The 15942-nt window shown below is 37.3% G+C and overlaps 1 protein-coding gene and 1 long non-coding RNA gene across 2 annotated transcripts; one reads left to right on the forward strand and one right to left on the reverse strand.

The window, feature by feature from the left end:
* The first annotated feature begins 5638 nt into the window (after positions 1-5638).
* LOC125498931 (uncharacterized) lies at positions 5639-6880 on the forward strand. The gene is made up of 2 exons (XR_007275530.2): positions 5639-5893; positions 6565-6880. It is a non-coding gene; the product is annotated as an uncharacterized LOC125498931 (long non-coding RNA).
* A 6512-nt stretch (positions 6881-13392) lies between these two features.
* Positions 13393-15200, reverse strand: LOC104896005 (anthocyanidin 3-O-glucosyltransferase 2). The gene has a single exon (XM_010682668.4). It carries the CDS (start codon positions 15122-15124, stop codon positions 13652-13654), a length of 1473 nt encoding a protein of 490 aa, XP_010680970.2. The 5' UTR covers positions 15125-15200; the 3' UTR covers positions 13393-13651.
* Positions 15201-15942: the final 742 nt, after the last annotated feature.

Raw genomic sequence — 15942 nt, forward strand, 5'->3', positions numbered from 1 at the left:
TGACCTTTTTCTACTAGTGCTTGGCTATTCTTATGGCACGGTGTATAGCAAGTACCTCCGCTGAATTAATTTCCATTTCAGGGATCGGAGCTGAAAAAATGCACAGGAATTTGCCTTCATGGTCTCTAAGGACTCCCCCTATTGCGGCATTATTGTGATCTGGATGGAACGATGCATCCACGTTCCATTTCAGAATTTTTATGGGAGGAGGGCTCCAAAACGAAGGTATTGAGGCTTGTTGTGCCTTAATCATTCCAGACTCGGTCTCGGCCTAGGCGAGACATCTTGGGTTCTGCCACATGTCATTAAAAGAATATGGGAAGGGATCCCCCCATCCCTTAATCCACCAGCTAAGCCTGAGAATTATTAGTTCTTTGATTCCGGCAATTGAGGACGAAGTTCTTGAGAATATTTTCGCATTCCGCTCCTTCCATATGGACCATGTGATGATCGAAAAACTCGCTTGCCATACTTTTCTGAAGAATTTGCCTTTCAAAGGCGGTGTCCATTGAAGGAAGAGGTCCTTCAAAGTTGACGGTGAGACCCATCTAAGCCCCCAAATCTCCAACCACCATGACCATATTTTCCACGAGTATGGGCATAGTAATAGCAAGTGGTCACTATTCTCGGCCTCTTGATCACATAGAATACAAATTGAATCATGGATTGGGATGATGCCCATTGAAATCAGCTTTACCTTTGTGTTAATCCTCCCAAAAAGTGCAAACCATATGAACAATTCAATACGGTGCGGTATAAGGCCTCTCCATAAGCCATTTACTACCCCATTGATATTGCTTGATGAGTGTTTTGCCATTTCCATAGTGAAGGATCTTACAGTGAATTCCCCAGACTTTTGCGGTTCCCAAATGAAGGAGTCTTCAGATTTCGGGGAGAGCACCACATTCTCAAGCAGACCCATCATGGTCTGATATTCAGCCATATCTCTCGGTCTTAGTGCTCTTTTCCATGACATACACCATTGCCACTCTAAACCGTCCCAGAACCCAAAAGATGTTATAGTTGCATTCGGGAATGGAGAGAGTAAATAAAGTCTTGGGAATTTGCTTTTCAAGGACTGGTCCTCGATCCAAATGTCATGCCAAAATAGTGTTGTTGCACCATTGCCAATTTTTTTCCTCACCTTGGTTTTTAACCATGAAGAAGTGATCGGATGTTGCGTGATTGAAGTGACAATAGCCTTCCAAGGCCCGCCTTGGCGAGGGGCAAGCATTTCTGAGATAGATAAACCCGGCCCATATGCATATTTGGCTTTCACAACTTGCTGCCACAGTGAGTGAGGTTCGCTAAACAATCTCCATACCCATTTGAACCTGAGCCCCATGTTTCTGTGATGTATGTTTCCAATATTCAGACCCCCAAGTGATTTTGGCAGCTCCAATATCTTCCAAGAAACTAGCGGGAAGCCTTGCTTTCCATCAAACCCACGCCACATGAATTGTCTTTGTATGTTAATAATTTTTTGAGAGACTCCTTTAGGAACGGGAAATAGGGACATGTAGTATAATGGGAGGCTTGTGATGGAGGCTTTTATGAGAGTTAGGCGCCCCCCAATCGACAGTAGGTTCCCCTTCCATGACGCTAATTTTTTTATTGAGTTTCTCAATAATTGGATTCCACATTTCAAAACGGCTCATGTTACCACCAATTGGTAGCCCAAGGTATGTAAAGGGAAATTTGGCTGTTTTGCATAGGAGTGAGGAGGCTATTGATTGTAGATGTTGATCTTGGATGTGGATGCCCAAAATAGAGGACTTGTGGAAATTGACCTTTAAGCCCCACGCTTGGTGGAAAAGGATTAGCATTTTTTTGATGTTTAGGAGTTGTTCTAGGTTGGGTGAGCAAAAAAGGATTGTATCGTCAGCATACTGTAAGTGAGAGATATTCACCCCATTTCCCCCCACATTTATCCCGTCCCATAGATTTGAGGCAATTGCTTTTTGAATTAGCAAATTAAGGGGCTCAACTATAATGTCAAAAAGAAAGGGTGAGAGTGGATCACCTTATCGGAGGCCCCGTTGGAGGCTAAAAGGGGGGGTTGGAGAGCCATTCACTAGGATCGACGCCGAGGCAGTCGTTACGCAGGCACTGATCCATTGCCTCCATTTAAGCGGAAAGTGCATTTGTTGTAATACCCAGTCAAGAAAGCTCCAGGAGACATTATCAAATGCTTTGTGGAAATCCAATTTAAAAACAATGGTCTGCATTTTATTTCGACGGCATGAGTCGATCAATTCGCTCGCTATTAGGGCTCCATCAAGAATCTGCCTCCCATGGATGAACGAGGATTGACTCGGCCCAATCAGCCCACTTATGACCCTTTGTAGTCTTTTAGCAAGGATTTTTGATATGATTTTATAAACACATCCCACCATGCTGATGATTGTCTATTTTGGGTATCAAGGCAATGAAGGTATTATTGCAACCCTTTGGTAGCTTCTCGGTTCGCCAGAATTCAGTGACTATGTCATATACATCTTGCTTGATCACACTCTAGGCACTTTTAATGAACTTGAAATTATATCCATCCGGTCCGGGCGATTTGGATCCATCACAGGAATCCACCGCTGCATCAATCTCCTCGTATGTGAATTTTCCAGTGAGCGTGGCTTGGAGGTCCTCCGAAAGGGTGTTGAAGTTAAGCCCTGAGAAGGTGGGTCTAATTTCAAACTCCTCCTTGAAGATTTGTTTGAAATAAGCTACTGCCTCTTTCTTAATTTCATCTGGGCTGTCAATTGTGGATCCATTTATTTCTAGGGCCTCAATGGTATTCCTCCTACGGCGCATTGTCGCTATTGCATGGAAGTATCTGGTATTCTTATCTCCTTCCCTGAGCCACTTTGCCCTAGAATTCTGGGCGCAATACATCTCCTTCCTTCGCAACCATTGCCATAACTCCATTTGGGCCTCCTTCCAGATTCTCAGTTCCTCATTATCAAGATCACACTCATTTGCAGTTGTATCTAGTTCCAGTATTCGATCTTCCAAGGCCCTGATGTTTTCGTCTATGAGTCCGAATGTGTGAGCATTCCACGCTTTTAGGTTGCTCTTGAGTTCTTTCAGTTTATCTGGGACTGTGCCTCTAGAAGAGGTCCATGATTCTTTGATTATTCTCATGCATCCCGGATGCGTGAGCCAACAATCTTGGAATCTAAACGGTCGCGGACCCCAGTTAATGTCATGTGTGCTAGCCACAAGTGGGCAATGGTCCGACACTGTTCTTTTTAGAATTGATAGCTTTAGGGAGGGAAACCGAGTGAGCCATTCTGTGTGAACAAACAGACGATCAAGCTTGCTTTTGGAAGGGCCTCTAAACCAAGTGAACCACCCATTTTGCGAGGGAATCTTTGTTACCTGCATAGCCTGCAAAAAAACTTGAAAATCTTGCGAACCATTAGTGATCAACATCTGACTTCCCCGTTCATCAGGGGAAAGAGTCTCATTGTGGTCCCCAATCAGGAGACAAGGTAATTGGATGAGTTCCCAAAAGTAATGTATTTCCCTCCATACCTCAGCTCTGCTCTCCACAAGACATGGATTATAGATATTCACTAGTACACAGTTAAAATTAGAAGCTATTACTGTGCCAGTGATAGCAATCTAGTGCCTTCGCACTTCAAAGGAGTTCATGTGAAAGAGAGAGGAGTCCCACATGGATAATAGACCACCTGAATTTCCTTCTGAAGGAGAGATTAAGTGCTCGAATTGGCTTATTTCCAAACTGAATTCAATATTCTTGGCTCCGGTGATTCTTTTTTGGTTTCTTGAATAAACACAAAATACGGTTTATGGTCCAGAATTAGCTTTCGCAAGGAGCTGCGTTTTATTCTTGCTCCCATTCCTCTTATGTTCCAGGAAACAATAATCATAGAGGTTATTGTGGAGTGTATGAATTAATGGGGGGGAACTTACAGAGCTGCTGCCCAGTCAGCATTCTGCTTCTGTATTTCTCCTTCCACTCGATCATGAAGTTCTTCCATTGGCCCCTTGAATTCTAAGCCAAGCACCGCTGCCATCATCATTGTGCTGCTCGCTGTTAAGAGATGAGAATTCATCACCTCATGCCCATTGTTGTGCACTGGAGAGGGAGGCTGGTCCTCTAGGCGTGGCGTGCAATATGTTGGTTTTGCTCTACCTAACTTCTTCCTTCTTAGGATTTTTTTTGCCCTTTTCTTTTTTTGAGCCTGCTTTAGTGATGGGCTGATGGTTGATTCAAAGCCTGGTGGGAATAGGTGTAATACCCCAAGTTCTAATTTTATTTAATTGATAACTAATCTTAGTTAATAAACTAAAAGTGAACCAATCTTAGTAAATAAAAATTAGAAAGTTAATTTCTAAGATATTTTGTTTAGTAATTTTTGGTTAATGAGGTTCATAAATTAGAATTCTAAAGTCTTTAGTCAACCTTGTAAGTAATTTGGAGTTAGATGTAATACATAAGGTGAGTAATAAAATTAGCAAAAGAAACTCCAACTCATAAAATGAGCCCAATTCCAACCAAACACCAGTAAACAAGAAATAAAAGAAAAAGAGGAAAATCATCTCCCTCCTTTGTCAATGGCGTGCAAAACCAAAACTCTCAAGCCATGGAATTCCTCTTCTTCCCTTGTTTTACAAAACCAGCAAACATTTTATAATTATACTTTTTCCCTCACAAACTCATTAAACCCACTGAAAATCACTCAAAAACAATGGTTAAGCTTCTTGTTTTTCTTGAAAAACCATGGATGCTTATGGTTTGGTGAATTTTTAATTTCTGAAATTCATCTTGTGAGATAGCAATTCCTCTATAAATAGGGAGATTGAGTTTGAAATTTTCCACACAAAATCAACAACAATTCAGAAAAAAATAAAATAAACTAAAAGAATTTGGAACAAGAATTTTCAAAACTTTCAACTCCTCTGTTCTTCTGTTTCAGCCACCCCCGTCCCAATTTCCGACCACCTTTGGCGAGCCCACACCCAGCCGCACCTACCCGCACCCAGTCGCGCCCAGCACCACCGTCGCCCTCCTCTCTCGCGCACCCTTCGACCCCCTGCACTCTCGCCCATTCTCTCTCCTCTTTCGCGAACTGCACAGCACCACCACACTCGCCTTGCTGCTCGCCGCCCTTCTGTCGCCTTCGCCGCCTCGGAACGCTGCCCTCGCCGGACCCCTGCCGCGACGCCAAGCCCCCTCCCCTGCGTATGTATTCTGTTTTTGAGGTGAGTCTAATGTTTTACAATTGTTTTCTAAAATGTTGACTTTATAATGTTTATATATACTAACTTCCTAATTTATTAAACCCTTTTGGCTATGTAATAATAGTGTTGATAATGCAAGCTTATAACTAAGTTAAGTCACTTATAAATTATAGGTTAGCTAAGTTTAGCAAATGTTATTTACAGTTAGTCCTACAAAAAAACATAAATAGTCAAACTTTAAATTATTTAAGTTATAACATGCTTCCTTATATATTTCTAAACTAGTTTAAAAATTATAGTCACTTCTAATTTTAATAAGTAACTAACTTATATGAGTGCACCATTAAGTTATAAAACTTATAACATAATAATATGACTAATTGAAGGATAATACTTTTAATTCGAATTTTAAGTAATATCTATAGAAATAAGTTTAAAGGATTGGATAAACTATTATAACTTCAATATATTACGTAATCGTTTAATAAGTTAGACTTTATAACTTATATAAACAATACTATAAACTAAGAATCATACTTAAGGAGCACTTATATTAATATTTTCTATTAATTTCTAACTTACAAAATACTCGTTTTGAAACTTAAAAGAACTCGTTCCTCGGAGCTCAGTAAGGACGATATCAAGGACGTAAGAAGAGGATTATTATTATTATTATTCTGCAATCAAGGTAACAACTACTGCTAGTACCCGCAATTCCTTTGAAATGCGTTTTTATAATATGCTACTGAGATGATGATTTATGAACTTGTACTTGTTTTGAGTTGCGGGAATATTATTACATGTTTTGGTTACGTATCCTGAGATTTATATGATTGAAAGATACTGAGTTACAGAAGCATACTGATCACTGAAATGATATTGTTTATGAAATATTAATGGAAGCACTGAGTTACTGTAATACACTAGTCACTGTTAAAATAAAAGAAACGTAACATGATAAAGAAAAGTGAAAGAACTGGTTGGTTGTACCTACTGACTGACTGAAGGTCGTGCACGTACCGTACTGTTTACTGGGGCACTGGCCCGCTACTGTTTACTGGGGCACTGGCCCACTACTGTTACTGGTGTAGGGTAATGCCCGGGGCCAAGGCCCTTGCACAGTGGTGCATACACATACTGGGAGACGTCCCAGCACTGACTGATGTACATCAACCAGAGTAAAAACTGATGAAATGGAATCATGGAATATTAAAGTAAATTGAATGAGTATTGTTTTCGTAAATGTTTGAATTATTCTTTCTCCCTGTTTTGTAAATAAAATGAGTTGAAATGAGTTTACGTTGCTAGGGTAGTTTGTTACTGAGCCTCGGCTCATAACGTTTTGTATTTATGTTTTAGGTACTGCTGGGGACGATGGTACTGCGTAGTGGCAAGGATTACCACCTTATTAAATCATCTAGTAATAGTGCTACTAACTTGTAAGGTTAACTTAACTAGAATGAAAGACCATATACTTTAATATAAATTATCATTGTCATGTCATGTAACGTTAACGTTGTTTACTTTATTATATCATAAGATGTTTAAGTTATCACTATTATCTCATAATGTTTAAATATGTTATATGATTGTAGCCTTGCACCTTCCTAACCGAAGGTGCGGCAGTAATGCCTCGACTAAATAGGTATTCCGCTGCTAATTAGATTATCTTAAATAGTGAATTAGTAGTCGGGGCGTTACAATAGGGGTTCAGGGAGAGAGGAGGATGAGTTTGATGATGAGCTGGGCCTTAAGAGAGGCCCGAATATGTTTGATGTTGGGATGGGGCTTTTTTTTGTTGTGGTTATGGGCTTGGGTCATGGCAGTGGAATTATCTTGGATGGCCCTGGTGGAAGGCCTTTCTTTGAAGTTCATAGGTTGGGTGTTTTTGGCTGGAGATGCATGAGGGCTCGAGAAATCATTAAATGATTGGCTAATTATGGGAGGATTATTGGTAGGGGCAAGGTCTTGATTTTTTGGTATTTTTTTGGTTGGGGATGCATGTGGGCTCGTGAGATCATTAAATGATTGGATAATTATGGGAGGCTTATTGATAGGAACGAGGTCTTGAATGATGTGCCTGCTTTGGTGACTGTTGGGGGAAGGTGAGTGGTTTTTTTGGACTAGTTTGTCAGGCGAGGGCATGCTGGCGTCATCATTTTTGGTTTTATTTCCCTTGCTGACATCATCTGTAGTCCTTGCCTCATTGTTGTCTTCCTCTTGGTCAGAGAATTCTGGGCATGATGATGATTGTGTTTTAGATGGTTTCGATTGGCAGCCTTTGTGGAATGTGCAAGATTTGTCGTTATCCTCGACTATATGGATCTTTGTCAGAGATTCTCCCATGTCCAATGCCATTTCACAATTTATGTGGAAAAGGCAGTCTGTGATGACTAGAATTTTTGCTTTGTCAAGACTGGACATTTCAACTGATAAGACTTTTCCAAATATGCATCCAATGCCAAAGAAATTCTCATATTCCCATCCCCATAGAGGGACTCCATATACATTCACCCATGTTTTCCTCCATTTGGCCGCACAGTTGGGATCCACGTTTTTTATTTCACAGAACCATGTCTCTAGCCAGTTACACTCCATAAATGCTTCCTTTTCTTCCACAGATAAAAAAGTGATGAGGTGAAGGAGGCCACCTAAGGGCTTAATAGACAAACTGTTGATTCCTTCTGCCAGGATTTGGTTGAGGATTTCCGAAGAAGTTAGGTTTGATAGCGCTGTGGCTATTACACTTCTGTTTAACACTTCAGCATTTGTCGTTCCTTTTTTTCCCTTGATTGTTATTATCGATTCACCACCTATCTCTTTCATTTCAAGGTTATCTCTAGTTTTTTCCACCTCTTTCCCAAGGATCCTTGACGAAGCTTTTCTCTCAAGAGTTGGTTCATACCTAAAACAGTCTGGGAGAGGATTTGGAAGAGCTGAGGGAGAGGTGATTTTGGTAGGGGTGGGAGAGGGTGCAGATGGAGGATCATTAGCTGGCTGAGGTGGTTAAGAGGATGGGGCAGGGGGTTGACCTTCACAGGCCTGCTTATAGGATCTATGGTCTCTTTCATTGACGGGTGGTTTGAGTGGCGGAGCACTACAAAAAAAAGCTTATATAGCGACGGATTTTTGGAGACGGATATATATCCGTTTCTAATTTAGAGACGGAATATTGATAATCCGTCTCTAAATTTATTTAGAGACGGATTTTTTGAATCCGTCTATAAATTAGAGACAGATTTTGAAATCCGTCTCTAACTTTAGGGACGGATTTTAAAAATCCGTCCCTAAATTAGAGACGGATTTTAAAAATCCGTCTCGAAATAAATTTAGAGACGGATTTTGAAAATCCGTCTCTAACTTAGGGACGGATATTGATAATCCGTCACTAAAGTTAGAGACGGATTTAAAAATCCGTCTCTAAAGTTAGAGACGGATTTAAAAAATCCGTCTCTAAATTTACATATGAATATTTTATTGCACGTATATAATTTAGAGACGGATTTTCAAAATCCGTCTCTAATTTAGAGACGGATTTGAAAATCCGTCTCTAAATTAGGGACGGATTTTTAAGAATCCGTCTCTAATTTAGGGACGGATTTTTAAAATCCGTCTCTAAATTTAGAGACGGATTCTAAAAATCCGTCTCTAAATTCAAATATGAATATTTTATTGCGCTTCTTTAATTTAGGGACGGATTTTAAAAATCCGTCTCTAAGTTAGAGACGGATTTTAGAAATCCGTCTCTAATTTAGAGACGGATTTTAGAAATCCGTCTCTAATTTAGAGATGGATTTGAAAATCCGTCTCTAAATCAGGGACGGATTTTTGAATTCGTCTCTAATATTTCTTCTACATATTACCAATATTATGTAGAGAAGTATACAAGTTGTATTTGGTGTAGTTGGTTGGAGCTTCTTCTCGTTTCTTTGAGGTTACAAGTTCGATTCCTACGAACAGCGATTCTTGCGATTGTGGAGTCTTCTTATCCTTTCCCTTGTAGAGCTGAACCGGGTTTACTTAAGGGATATTCCTAAACGGTAATAATGAGATCAATTTTGTAGTGGGAGGTAGGTTTTTGGTGGTTGATTTGGTGAGTTGGGGGTGCAGTCGAGGCGGTACTCGTATTGAATGGCTATCTGATTTTGCTATTTTCACATTTAGCTTCCCATTAAGTATCTTTCTGCCATTTTCCTTTTTAATCGCCATCTCTGCCGAATGACTGAACTGGAATTTAATGAAAGCGTAGCGGACGTTACGGTGAGGTCTTAAGTTAAGGGGTATGTGGATGGAGGAGATGGGTCCATAGGGTGAGAAGAATTTTTCAATGTTGTAGCTGCACGTATTGAGGGGGAGAGAATCAATAAAGCAGGTTTTGTTTGCCAATGGCGAGCACTTTCTTACCTTCCGACGGAACACCATGGTCCACTGCCCAGCAGTGTCTTCTCTCTTTCTCTCACTAGAACTCCAGACTCCCTCTCTCACTCTAGACGCCATTTTTGTATTTCCAATCAAGCTGCCATAGTACCTAGTACCACTTTCTGTAAAGCTAGACATCAAAATCTCCTTTAGATCTTCTTGATGTATATCTATTATTATTTAAATATATATATCATTACTATTAAGTATTATTATTATTATTATTGTTGTTTCTATATATTTTTTTTATTATAGCTTTACTAATTATTATTACTATTATTATTAGGAGGAACATGGTTTAGGTCAAAGTACAAATAAACCCACTTTTTTTAGCCCATAAACCAATCAAATCCCGTCAAGACGGTTTATGATGTAATTTTCGCGGTCCAATCCAATCATTATCTTTATTACTAAATATTTTTAAATTATTAAATCTAATTATTAAAATAGTAATATTAATTTACTTCTTAGATATTATTGTTATTATATATCATCGTCAAGTATTAATATATTAATACAAATAATATAAATAATTATTATTAATTATCATTATTATCATTAATTATTATTATTATTATTAATTTATGATTATTAATATTATTTATTTATAACTATCATTTAAAAATATTCAAAATACTACTATTATTATTATTATTCATTATTATTACTTATCATTGTAATTATTATTTAATATTCATATTATTATTGTTTAAAATATTATTTATATATTTATTACATTCAATTTATTTCAATGTAATATAATTCAATTCAATTCAATTCAATTCAATTCAATTCAATTCAATTCAATTCAGTTCAGTTCAGTTCAGCTCTGATAAGTTCAGTTCAGTTCAGCTCCGATAAGTTCAGTTCAGTTCAGTTCAGCTTTGATAAGTTAAGTTCAGTTCAGTTCAGTTCAGTTCAGTTCAACTGTTTTATGCCGAAGAAAACAGGCCCTAAGTGGACATTTTCACAATCTTAATCATGAACAATGCAGTTCATTGATTAGGAAGTTTATGGTCTATACACTATCACAAAGGACCTTGCATTTTAAAAGGATATTGCAATGCTAGTTACGTGTCATACAATGATGAGTTTCCTCTTACTCAAATCTCCTAATAAGGAAAGTTGAAACAATGTAGCAAATAAAAAAAGCTAACTCTTTTTGAAAAATGTAGTAAATAAATAAAAGCGGAGGGAGTATTAGTTATTGGTTATGTTTCTAGTATTAGTAATGGTGTTATACTGTTATATCAAGAAAATCAACTAAACCAACTATTGTCAGAGACTCAGAGTAGCCAACCCCGTCAATCTCCAGACTGCATGCATGGGAATTTATGAGCTGCAATTGAGTAGGTAGAAAATAAAATTTCCTCCATTTCTTTTTAAGTAAAACACTTTTTTTATATGATTTTTTGTGAGAAATATATCACTTAAAAACAAAACGGAGAAAATATTAAACCAGGGCATAATTGAAAATTAAGGCTTATTTGCTAGATGTATGGATGGTTAGAAATCAAATTGGAAATAATGTAATATTATATGAGCAGGTAAAATATGAGAGGAGCAGCATTATTGGAGATCCTCGCACCAAATGCCTTAATAGAAAAATGATGTTGGAGTCCGGACAAGAAATCTCTATTATATAAGTGAAGGGAGGAGGAAGATGGTGTCCTCTTATAAAATATCGGATATACCCTTAATGAATTCAAATTGTCATACATATAAAATAATCTTTTCTTTTTCCTACTTGCCATAAATATTGAACAATAATAATGGAATTAAATTTGAAATTTCAATTAGATATTAAATTAAGGAGAATAATTTCCTCTCCTTACATATGTGTGAAAACATCTGATAAAAAATTAAATTGACAGTATAACTTGATTGAGACAATTAGAAGAAAAAATAAAAACATAAATTTCATATTAATAATTATACTTATAATATTCTAAAACCTAGATGTTTTGATTATTATTTTGTAATATATATATATATATATATATATATATATATATATATATATATATATATATATATATATATATATATATATACTTTATTAATATTCAACGATTGAACCAGGGAACCTGATACACAAATTCTTCCACTTTATTTCAGCAAAAGCTTTCTTCTGTTTTATATTTTCTTTCTCGATACTATATTTGAATAATGATGAACAAATAACTAAGAAAACCAAGGAAATATTTATTTAAGAAGAACATATTAGACTATTAAAATCAATTACAAATGTTTGTCCGAATCAAAAATTTGGAGAAACTAATGAATAACTAACTGAGAAAAAGAACGTTAATATGACACACACGCATAGCGTGCAAAAAATGCTAGTTGTTCAAGAGCTCATCCAGGCGTAAATACTGATGGATACCAAACTTAAGGATATCCAAATTTATTAGATCAAAGAAACTCATAAAAGAACTCTAGGCATGTATTCTCCCATCCTATGAGCGCTATCTTTCCTATTTATGATAATGATCTAGTACTTTTATTGTTATAGGTGCAAGATGAGCTATAAGTATTAACAGGATTAAATCTTAGTGATTGTAAATAAAATAAATACAATTTTAATATGACAAAACCACGATCGTTGAGTAAATCTAATACATCTGAAAACCCTCGTCTTTCACATCGCTGTCTGATGCAGCTTTCTGCAAGGGGGTCTGTCGATCTTTCATAGTTTTTAAGTAGAACTGGATTTAATTTAAGTGATTGTAAATGAAGTCTTGACATATGTTGCAACTCCGCACAAATTTCGATCAACAAATCAACATCTTGAATTACACAAGAACCCAAAAAAAAAAGTCTCCAAACTCTCACATGGAGAGAGATAAAATCCAATATATGGGTAGATATAACCCAATATATGGGTAGAAAAACTCTCTATTAGAGAGAGACTGAAATTTATTAGAAACATGAGTTTGTCTTGTAGGAGATCGCCTACTTTTAAATTAAAATTAGGCAATCAAAAGCCCAATATTAAAAAGAGAATTAGTCCAATAGTGACTAGGTTAATTTCTTTCCGTGACTAGCTTAATCTATTTAGTGACTACGTCTATATTTATATTAAAATTAGACCGTATGTTTTAATAATTTTTGTAGAAACATAAACATACAAAAATAGTAACAAAAGGAGAAAGGGGGGCTTCTTACCACTGTCCAAAAGGGTGGTGGTAGCCCTAGGTTAAAAATTAGGGCTTTATGGAAGAGGAGAGAGAAGAGCGAAAAAAAAGGAGAGAGGAGGCGGAAGTTTTACTGAATCCAAATGCATATAGAGTGAAAACATAGTTGATTGCGACATAATTGTGTAAAATGATCAATAAATATATGTACATACTATGTTGTTATACCTTTTATTATTTATAAATTTAATTTTCAATAATTTTAGGACATAAATGTAATTGACCCACTCACTCCCAAACCTCTAATGTCAAAAAGCTCCTCACCTTAACTTTTTTAAAAAGAGCTTTTTAAGCTCAATAAGCTAATTACTACCTCTCTTTATCAAACACTTAAATTAAAGGATTGACTAGTCAATTCTCTAATATGAGTTCAAATCTCTAAATCTCTAACTTTTTTCCTTAACCTCTTCTTACTAAACAAGTCCTTTATGTTTTATTTCTTCACAAGGTCTATTTTGTTATAGCTTGGCTCTATTTCTCTCACCTCTAAAAGTTAATCAAAATCAATGGCAAATAGGAATACTTTTTCTTTTACTTGTTCAATGATTGCCAGTCAACCAAGACAACAGTCTTTAAAAAACGCTCCAGGCTTAGAATCACTTAAAATAGAAAAAGAAATTGAGATAAATGGTAAAAGACACCCCTAACTTTAAGTTATATAGTCTATTATTTATCCTACTTTTTTGCAAAAACACTTACATAAACCAATAACAATAAGAGAAAGAAAACGTTGACATAAACAACATTGATTTGAACACATTCAAATTCCAACTTCTCTATATGACAAATTGACAATCCATATAACCACAAACACAATAATCTCAGCAACATTACTCAAAAGTCAAGACGTTTTCAATAAAACGAGCCAACGACATATGAGAAGATCCACCATCTTCCAAAGCTTTTCTACCTTCATCTCTCATTTGCCTCACTCTTTTCTTCGTCTCCTCATCCAAACTCATTAACTTATTCACACCATTCTCAATCTCCTCAGCTGTCACCACAAAGTTTGCTTCATTTCTTGTTTCCCAACAACGTCGATAGTCCATCCTAATCTCAACTGCTAATCCCAACTCCTTGACTAATTCAAATGCATTCAGTTGTTGCTCCGCATATAGTGGCCACGTCGCTATAGGGACCCCAAACCATATACTTTCTAGTGTCGAGTTCCACCCACAATGCGATACGAACCCACCTATAGAAGGATGGGCCAAGATCGATACTTGTGGGGCCCAACTAATTATTTTTCCACTCTTACCCGTCCGATCTAGAAAGCCTTCAGGTAAAGCATCTACAAATGTCTCATTTTGAGGCTGCATTGTACCCTCAGAAGGGGGCTTCCGTAGAGACCACAAAAATCGATGCCCAGACTTTTCTAGACCGTTGGCTATCTCCTTTACTTCACTCGCATTAAAACTTCCCATACTCCCAAAGCAGAGGAACACTACTGAAGAAGACGGCTGTTCGTCTAGCCATTGTAAGATTGACACGTGGTCCTCTCCTTGGGACCCACTGTCAAGCTCTAAAATGGGACCTACTGGATAAATAGCCGGGATGCTACCTTGATTTGCTTGATCTAACAAAGCTTGTACACCAGATCTTTCAAGCTCTGTGAATGTATTTACTAAAATACCCTTGGATTTTCTGAATCCCCTTGTAATATTAAGAAGCATAGGAACCCCAATTTTTTTATCAAGAACTGCTGAAGGAAGAGCTTTGTGCGGTACCCGGTTAACAAACCCGGGAACATCAAACTCCGCATTCGGCTCTATATCCTCCTTAGTAAAATCTAAAATTTGTTCATCATTTAATGACTGAATATGAAGCATGAGACTCAACATGTTAGCTCCAGAAGTAAAGAATATATATGAAGGAACATTTAAGTCGGTGGCAATATCAATCATAGTGGTGCAAAACATGTCGAGGACGAATCCAGATAATAAAGACCCGGCCCGAATTCGATCCTCGACGGCTTGTTTGACTAGAGGTTTGTGGAGGTCGATGACGACCCGGATGAAATCGGGTGAGGAACGTTCGGGTGGGTTGGAAAGATTTGGGAGAGTGATGAAAGTTAAACGGGTCGGGTAAGGGTTATCACGTGATTGAGAGTGAACGAAGGCGTTGATGAGGGAAGTAGTGATGGGGAGGTTGATGATGAGGATGACAATGGAAATGTTGTGGTGACGTTGGATGATGAGTTTGGCTAACTCTACAGTGGATTTAAGGTGGCCCATACCTGGAGTTGGAACAAATACCAACTCTGCTGTGCCTGTGGCTGTTATTAGAGTGGTGTTGGTGCTCATTTTGGGTGTTTATCAGTTTATGTGGTAACTGGTAAGTGGTTATAATTATTAGAAGAAACTTTGGGTCAGTTTTTTGTTTTTTAACAAAGATGATAAGAATAATGTTACACAACAACTGGCAAATATATATAGATGTGGTGATCGGTGAGTTTTATGTAGTGGGGAGTGTCCATGTCAACATGTCACATGTGGCATGCTGATTGGTGCGTAGGAATATAGGCTCCGTTTGGTAGGCGTAAAATATTTTCAGTGTAAAATGATTTTCATGGAAAACAATTTACAATGAAAAATACAATCTCAAAATTAGTTTTCCGTTGTTTGGTCCGATGTAAAAAAAATGATGAAATGAAAGGAAAATGAAAGAGAAAGTAAGGAGGTAGTGAGAGGAGTGTACAAGAGAGAGAAGGAAAATAGTTTTTCCTTCATTTTGGAAGGAAAATAGTTTTCCCTTCATTTTGGAAGGAAAATGGTTTTCCATCCTTGGGAGAGTAATTTTACCCCAAGGGAAAATGGTCTTACACTCTTTTGCCAACCAAACAATGTAAAACTGAAAATAGAGGAAAACAGTTTTCCGGGAAAATGTTTTACGCCCTACCAAACGGAGCCATACTGGAAATGCAGGACGCAAAGAAGAGCGAATGATGTCATGGGTGAGGTACGTAAGGTGATAATTGAGATGAGAATGGGTTTATTCACTTATTCTTGGGGAGGAAGACAACAGAAAGTAAGTGGTTGTGCTTACCTATAACTGTCGCCAAGCTAATTTTTAATTGTTTTATGAATACTTTATATCTACTTTGTTGATTTCAGGGAGAAGC

This window comes from Beta vulgaris, chromosome 6 (assembly GCF_026745355.1).
Source record: "Beta vulgaris subsp. vulgaris cultivar EL10 chromosome 6, EL10.2, whole genome shotgun sequence".
NCBI lineage: Eukaryota > Viridiplantae > Streptophyta > Magnoliopsida > Caryophyllales > Amaranthaceae > Beta > Beta vulgaris.

What these genes read in the sequence shown, in the direction of transcription:
- LOC104896005 (XM_010682668.4), bottom strand. Translation starts at nt 15,124, where the DNA reads ATGAGCACCAACACCACTCTAATAACAGCCACAGGCACAGCAGAGTTG.